The following is an 8,452-nucleotide window of genomic DNA, read 5'->3' on the forward strand; positions in this document are numbered from 1 at the left end:
CAACTTTTCAAAATAGCCATCCAGTAATGGCCATCAGATCTCAAAAGCTGAAGAGAACGTCCATTTCAAAAGCCATATACCTTCCCTTTTGAGGCATGTTCCTTAAAATGTACCAAATCGATTTTTGTCGTTTTGCTCGACAGTGCTTTTGCGTTGTGATCATGCATGTCCATTCATGTATGGCTCTCTGTCGTATATCAATGTCAATGTAGTCGGAATTGGGCTCTCCCTCGCACTCGCATCAAGGTAAACTCTCATGTTGACACCAGCCACATGATGCTCGAGTGTGGTAAATTCACCCTGCCTGCCAGGTGCCCTTCGTAGATTCTTCAGCTTGAAGACCTCTTTCAGGGTTGGCACAAGAGAAGGAGCAACCAAACGTGCTCCGAAGCAGTAGTGCAATCCATGTCCAAGAAGTATGTAGCTGGAGATAGGTCGATGTGGGTCAATGAGCTCTGGGTTAGGATATGCCACAGGGTCCATGGCTGCTCTTGAGGTTGCAATCAGAACAGTCTGATTGGCCTTGATGCGAATTGGACCACGCTGACCATCCGTGATAGTGATGTCTTGTGCTGCAACACGTGGCAAGCCGGGCACGACACCAGCATGTCGCATGCCTTCATACACGAAGCCGAGCATTTCCTTGTCAGATGCAGGATCATCTCGATGTGCGAGCTCGATGATGCGCTCCTTGTATTTCTCGTATCCTGGACTGAGATACAAATCGATGAGAAGCGAAGCCTGTTGAGTAAGATTGCCAGCGACTGGCGCAGCCATGCCGATACAATCACCTACAAGGTCACCACTGGGCAGACCAGATTTGGCCAGGGCTTTGTAGAGGCGGTCAGCATCAGGCTTGACTTCATAAGCTGATCCCTTTTCCAGGTAATCAGCAAATACTTCCTTGTAACCACCTTGTTGAGTTGCAAGATGACCTCCAAGGATCTTTCGTAGCATCGGTGCTACTTTCATGCTGCCTTCCCTCAATTTCCATTCATTCTGAGGCAAAATATTGAAGCTTTGGTACATGAAAAGGACCAGGTAAAGATCAAACAACTCAGCTCTTGTGATCAACCCCATTGGATGTTCTGCTGTCTTCAAAGGAATGGCAAACCTCTCTGCAAGCCACAAGATTGGTGTGACATTAGTAACGTCTCTGACAATATCGATTGAGTTCCTTTTGTCTGCGTATTGTAGGGAATTCTTCTCGATCAATTGTCGAACATGAGTGCGGAAGAACTGGGACACGTTTGCCTCGAAGTTTGGCTCGAAAAAAATATGGTGCAGAAGGTTCGAACGTTCGTCGTGTCGTCGTTGCTGATCCCATCCAATCATGAAGTCGTGTCCATCTGTACAATTCCTGATGGCAGCCTGATACATGACACGGAAGTTGTCACGATCCTCGAAGACTCTCTTGCATCCTTCTTGTGTGTGGATGCCGACGATCTTTGTCACGTTCGTGGGAGGTCGCTGAAGGTCGTACTTTTGTACCACACCGTTGCCCTCGAGGATCTCGCGAACCGCTTTAGGAGTGTAAAATGGCAGGAGAGCGTAGGAGGAGGTACCAGTGAACTCACCTGGAAGAGCACCAAACAGCAACGTTGGCAACATGCCTGCATAAGAGCCTCCTGCAACGCTACCGGCTATCTTGGATACTCCCCAATTCGTCAACGTGCTACTGTTCATGTCGTATGTCAGGAAACGGTCGCCTCGTACCAAGGAAACTGCATCGTCCAGAATACCTCGTCCTGTCGTCTGACCGGGACACACACCACTGCCTGGCATTGGTGGTTTTGTGCACTCTGCTTGCAATCCTGGATAGAGTTCCATGTTGTCAATGTGTCCATACAAGAGCTCAGCGTCTCGAGCAGTTTCCTCGTCTTCACACCACTGCATGAAGTTCTCGTATGGCTTCAAATGTAAGTACTTTCTGAACCTTAGGGAGCTGTTAGTGATATACGTAATTTGGTGGCTCTTGACTTACTCGTTCAACGTGCAAACATTGAAGACACCTCGAGCTTGTAGCTGACCCATTAGATCCACAATTTTCAGACTCGCCGGTGTGCCGTGAGCACCAAAGGCATGAGCAGGTTCTTCGATACAGTCCTTAATGATTCTACCCAAATCTGCGTCACTAAATCTTCCATCGAGACCTCTCTTCAAGTTGTCGAATGTCCATTGTTTGGGATGCATTGCCTTCAGTTTTTCTGCTTCAGCACCGACAACTTTGTGAAAGTCGTGAGGCTTCATGTCGTCCATGGACTTTAATTCTGGAAGATGTTTTCTGACTAGGTCTTCCATCCAATCGGCATCTGCTGCACTCAAGGCTGCATGCCAATGATAGAGCACAGCAAACTCTACCGACACGACGTTACCAGTGCCTCTTTCGACACGTTCACTTCGTTGCTTGATCTCAGCGCCCAAATCCAGAAACCATTCCGAGTCGGCACGGGGAGTGTTTAAGATGGCGGCGACGTAGTCTCTCAGGACAACGGAAGCAAAGAAACCGACGTTGATGTTTCGTGCGAGTTGGAAGATGTCTTCGTCTTGCCTACAAAGTAAACTCAGTTCAAATCACGTCTTTCTTAGGTCAGCTGCTTACCATTTCTTTTGCTCTTCAGTAAGATCATCCCAGTCACCGTACTTGCCATCCTCATTGACAGACCACAGTGAATAGGCTATTGTATTATGGTGTCGCGAGAACATCATGAGAACGGCAACGACGCCAGGTGGCATGAGCATGATTCGTTCTGAGGCGATAGAGTCTGGATGTATCGTTCCGTTCTCGTACGTTCTGACTCGCTTCTGCTCTGTGCCTGTGTTCCCATACAATGTGCTGAGGTCAACATAACTGCTGGTCTCATTGATCCACTTATCCGTTCGAGAAGTCTGGAAGCACTCGTGAATGACCACGGTCGCGAACGAAAAGAACAATCTGTTCAAGCCAGATGGATGTGGTCTGAAAGGGCCTTTGCGCTTGAGTAGCTTCTCAAACACGAGCTCGACATCAGGCAAGTTTGGGCCCTTGGGTTTCGCTGGGGTAACACTTCGGCAGTATGGAGAGCCAGCTTTGCCCATTTCAGGATCCCAGTGATTGTTACCTCCTCCATCGTGCCTTCTGTATCGGTTTTCTGGACCAGCCAAAACCGCAGGCGGGTGAGGGAGATCGTGCCATAGCATCTTGATGAAACCACCCGAAACTTTGTCACTTAGCCCACTGCCTGGTGGCAGCGATTGTAACATGGCCACGGCATTCTCAAGCAGCCATTTCTTGTCGTCCATTGGCTCACCAGATGCAATTGTGTTGAATGCCTGGACCATTGTCTTGGTGTTCCTACCGCCCAGATGTACAAGGTCATGAAATACGGACGTTTTCTCATCTGACACGCCTCCGGCAGCGTGTAAGTCGGTCTTGCCATCAGGTGCTGTTGGGGCAGGTCGCCATATCATCCGCATCAGGGTAGTCAGAGCGCTCGCCATGATGGCTGTTTGAAACGGCAGCTTGAAATTGTGGTAGGAGGAAGGATATCGTATCGAGTGAGGGCGAGAGCGAGAGATTGAGTGTTCTGGTGAAGCTCAGGTGAAGAGGTCCTGCTATCCAAGCTCAATAGGACGAATCAACGATGGCAAGGAAGACAGAGCAAGCAGGCATGTGCACAAGCATCGAACAAGCAAGGATGTTGAGCTCAATTCTTGTGGCCAAATTGTGCCCACATCATGTTGTAGCTCAAGCTTCGAACATTTTCCGCCGTGCAACCTGCAGTGGTTGGAGCATGCAATTGACATGCAGTAGGGTACTTTGTTCGAGTCTGTGCATGGGGTCACTGAAGACGGTCAACACACAATTTGACAACTGGCAAGGTGGGGCTGGTCTTGCAGATTCGAGTAATCGTAAAGCACATTTTGTCACTGGTAAATTGCATAGCTACAGATGCTCTGCACCAATCACGACATTTGTGCGGACGTCTTCTTCAGCTACTGCTGCTGCGACAGCATGGACGGTTGTACGGCTCTCCGGATCTGCAACCTCGCGGACGATCTTCTGAATGGGGTGGACCGATCCAACCAATGTGAAGTTGTCGTCACCCGGATTGAGTTTGTGAGCAAGCGTTCGGAGCGCCAATGTTGTGGATCTGAGCAAGCTGCCAGTGTGGGTAAGCTTGAGATCGAATCACCATGTCGCCGAATACCATTACTCGAGTAGTCTCAGATACGAATGCAGTGTCCCAAAAGGGCGAGATGCAGCGTCGTTTTACGAAGACGATGGGTCGCCAAGTGCTCGTTTGCTTCACCTTCTGTTTCTCTGCAGATCTTGCTGCCGCCCACAATCCCACGAGATTGGTTTTAACCAATCGATAAGCGAGGTTCAGCCCTCGGAGCGAGCCTTCTTGGCTGATCTTGACGTAAAGGCCCGGCAAGCTAGCACAAATTCTTGCTGAGATCTGCAAGCTCCGCACGGATTTTCTGGTGACATATCTGCGCATTTGAAGCTCCAAAATGCAGCTCAGCTTCACCCAATTCAGTTGCATACAACTGGCTGACGACGGCAAGGCAGTTTTAGGCTAGAAAGCTTTGACCACTTGCATGTGCTACATGCTACAAGCCCGAAATGAAGTGGGACAGGCCGTCGCCAGCGTCCAACACTTCCTGTCCACGATGCCTCAACCTTCCATTACACAACCAATGCTCTTCTATTTCGGGCAATCTTGCTGACTGGTTGAAGCTTGCTCCGTGACAACATGGACACAGAGCAGCACTGGTCACGATCGAGGTACCCTCTCCAGGCATCCCTGCGCCCCCCGACGCAGTCGTCCTCGGCGAAACCCTCGACTAAAGGAGCGCGTGGCCCAGCATCTTTGCAAGCAACAGGAAATACGTTGAATACTCCCGAAATGGGGCCATGGCATCGAGCAGTCACAGATAACGACGCTCAAAGAGAGGAGACACCTTCACTACTTAGCACTATAGGCGCAGCATCTTTCCCCACGACCGCCGACCACGTTAGAGCTATAGGCGGTCTATCTAAAGCCTCGGAGATACCTCGTGGCTCAACTATGTGGCAATCGGAAGGTGGCAGCAGTGAATCTCAGCAAGAAACTACTGCGAGTAGCACATCAGCTCCTCACTCACAAGACCCTGACCAAGATGATACTGCTTCTACGTCGACTTTATGGACTCGCAGCATGTATCCTTCTCAACCGAAGGCGACAACCTCGTCATTGCGGTCTCGATCAATAGCCTCCAGGACTGAAGAAGAACAAGAGGAGGAAAACAAACACATGCCGGAAAGGACTTTGAGAAGAATGCCACGGAGCATACGTATTGAACGGGTCGTGTCAAAAGCACCATCGGAAACCACAGTGGCTCGATCCCCATCAACTGCGTCAATTGTGTCTGATGACGCTTTCAGTCCTGTACAGTACCTAACGAAAGAGCACGCCCAAGTTCCTTCGCATCCTTCAAGTGCAACCGAGCATGCATCGCAGCCTACGGTGAATGGCTCTGCTCCGTGCCCAGGATCACAGTATGATGAGAAGACCACGGATGCATCGGCTGCGGGTCGTACTGGTAGTGAGAAGTTGACAGGCAGCTCTTCCAAGGCGCGGAAAAGCTATCCAATGCAACAGTCACTTGATGGGTCTTCTACTCTGCCCGATTCACCGCCACAATCAGAGACTGAGTCAGAACCTGATGACATAGCCTCCGTGCCTCAGTCGGAAGAGATGGCAGTACCCAAGCCAAAGAAGAAGTGGCAACGTCGTATCTACCCTTTACAGTCGCAGATTAGTCATGCCGATTTGCAACGTGCACCAACACCCCCACCTTCACCACCAGCAAGAGTGCAAGGCTCTGGCGAAAAGGCATTCCAAGACTTCACTACCGAGAGCAAACATTCTGATACAAAAGGAAAGCCTCTACGTCGACAAGTATACCCTCTACAATCGCCTGCAAGCGTTGCTAACCTACAGACCGGGACAAACCAGCAGCCGCAGCAAGTCCTCGCCGCAGACCATACAAGCAAGACACCCACCGACCAGAGCGAATTCCATCAAGCTGTCAAGAGAAGGGCAATACGTCGTCAGAGATACCCTCTACAGGCACAGGCGAGTGTCGCAAATCTACAAAAAGCAGAAGTGCCAGAGCATCAGCAACCTCACAACACTGTGTCTGCCACCAAATCATCTGTAGAAGACCTGTCTGAAGACAATCAAGCTGTCCAGCAGAAGACGGTGATGCGACGCCAGAGATACCCTCTGCAAACGCAAGCAAGTGTTGCTAATCTGCCCAAGTCCGCAGTACCACAAGCAAAAGCAGAGGAGCATAAGAGTCAAGTTTCACCGCCAGATGATAGGCAGATCGACAAACACGAGGCAAGCCCACAAAAGAGCCACTCACTTCGACGACAGGTTTATCCTTTGCAATCTCCTGCCAGTGTTGCCACGCTGCGACACTCGTCCGCACTTGAAAAAGCACAAGAGGTAGAGAACCAGGATACACTATCTGTCAGGCCGACCCAAGATCCAACAAAACTGCGTGTACCAACACCAGTCAACGTTGCTAATACAACAAGCACTCAGAACTCATCGCGAGAGAGCGAACTGGCCACGAAAGTGATCAGTCAGTGGCGTCGCCAGATATATCCCGTGCAGTCACCTAATCACAATTCTTACATTCATCGGGCACCATCGCCTCAACCTCCAGGTCTAGAAGCAGAGGAAGACCGTGGCCCCATTCACCTGCCCAAGAATCTCCGAGCTGTTAACGACGCTGATAGCCATGATCCTAAAGGACGTACTATCGTTGTGTGTCTTGACGGAACTGGTGACAAGTTCGACAACGATAACAGCAACATCGTTCATCTGGTCAGTGCTCTGAAAAAGGATGATGCATCCCAGGTATCTTACTATCAAGCTGGTATTGGCACCTACGGATCTGCAGGTGGGCTCAGCAAGGGCTTTTCTGCTGCGATGGACATGGCAGTGGGATCTGGCCTCGGACTCCACGTTAGGGACGCCTATCACTTCTTGATGCACACGTACAAGGAAGGAGACAAGATATGTATCTTTGGTTTCTCACGTGGTGCATACACGGCTCGATGTCTTGCTGGCATGATTCACAAAGTCGGACTTTTGCCTCCCCGAAACGTTCAGCAGATCCCTTTTGCCTATGAGTTTTACACCAATGATACTGCTGAAGGGTGGACACAGAGTGAAGATTTCAAGCGGACATTCTGTATCGATGTTTGTGTCTATTTCCTGGGCTGTTTCGATAGTGTGGCAAGCGTGGGTTTCATACCGAGGCAACTACCGCTTAGCAGTACGCCTTCGAGCCAGGTGCGATACTTCAGACATGCAATGGCATTGGACGAGCGTCGAGCAAAATTCAAGATCTGCCGCCACCAAACAAAGACTTGGGATGATATCGAGAAGTCTTCATCACCAGCCGAGACTAATATCAGGTCTGCAAATTCTAAAGAGCAAGACCAGCCACCAAAGTACTCTCCTTCCGCAAAATACGGTAAGGACAATCATCCCAATATTACAGATGAGGAGTATGAAAGTTTGACACACCAGAATAACACTTTCCAGACTAATGTACTTGAAGTCTGGTTTGCAGGTGCTCATGCCGATGTTGGCGGAGGTGCTGTTGCTAATGATGAGCGGCACAAGTTGGCCCAGATCCCTCTACGCTGGATGATTCGACAAGCTTTCGAGTGCAACACAGGTATCATTTTCAAGACTAAGTCTCTTGCAGAGTTTGGATTGGACGTGCACACGTTGTGGCCTAAGTACAAAAGACTTACTGCTCCTTCGCACGGCCCACCACCTTCGCTTCTTGAGAAGTACAAGTCCGATCTTCCACCACGATCCATTCGTCGCTCAAAGCTCGTTCCCATCGACAAACATGAGAAGGGAGAGGACTTCTACCACCTCAGAGGCCATGCTGACGATGACTGGACTCCAGAACAAGTAGAAGATTTCTACGATGCGATGTCCATCATGAACGATCAGCTCATACAGGCGCCAACATGGTGGATTCTTGAGTTCTGGCCAGTGCAGTACAAGGTGCCTACCGTGCCAGGTGAAGTCGTTGTCAGGACTGGTCCGAACTTGGGTCGATATCGTGGTGTCGATGATGCTGAACCAAACCTGCACTGGACGGTGCTACGTCGTATGGAGCATATGGGCTACAAGATCCAGGCAAGGACGGCTGCGCATGCTACGTGGCAGACTGTTGTGTGAAGTGAAATAGATGTCATCACGCAACTACGGAGGCGCGTCCTGAAAGTAATGATCTAGCTCCCAAGATTAGTGGCGTACCGTCGTACGCTATAATATAAGTCTAGTATAGACTTATCCTCCTCCTATCTAAGAGTTTCTTCTTCTCTTCGTACGACTAGCGGTATAGCTAAATAATAGACTAATAAGTTAAAGGCTTATTTTGACGGGCT

At 49.9% G+C, this 8,452-nt stretch overlaps 2 protein-coding genes across 2 annotated transcripts; one reads left to right on the forward strand and one right to left on the reverse strand.

The window, feature by feature from the left end:
* Positions 1–159: 159 nt before the first annotated feature.
* LTR64_002138 (uncharacterized protein) lies at positions 160–3,480 on the reverse strand (the record flags this gene model as incomplete). The annotated part of the gene is made up of 3 exons (XM_064896511.1): positions 160–1,945; positions 1,985–2,551; positions 2,603–3,480. The coding sequence occupies 3 exons, from the start codon at positions 3,478–3,480 to the stop codon at positions 160–162; spliced, it is 3,231 nt and encodes a 1,076-aa protein (XP_064759198.1).
* A 1,574-nt stretch (positions 3,481–5,054) lies between these two features.
* LTR64_002139 (uncharacterized protein) lies at positions 5,055–8,243 on the forward strand (the record flags this gene model as incomplete). The annotated part of the gene is made up of 2 exons (XM_064896512.1): positions 5,055–7,518; positions 7,618–8,243. 2 exons carry the CDS (start codon positions 5,055–5,057, stop codon positions 8,241–8,243), a joined length of 3,090 nt encoding a protein of 1,029 aa, XP_064759199.1.
* Positions 8,244–8,452: the final 209 nt, after the last annotated feature.

The sequence above is a fragment of the Lithohypha guttulata genome (assembly GCF_036872675.1).
Source record: "Lithohypha guttulata strain CCFEE 5908 chromosome Unknown scaffold_1, whole genome shotgun sequence".
In the NCBI taxonomy this organism is placed as follows: Eukaryota; Fungi; Ascomycota; class Eurotiomycetes; order Chaetothyriales; family Trichomeriaceae; genus Lithohypha; species Lithohypha guttulata.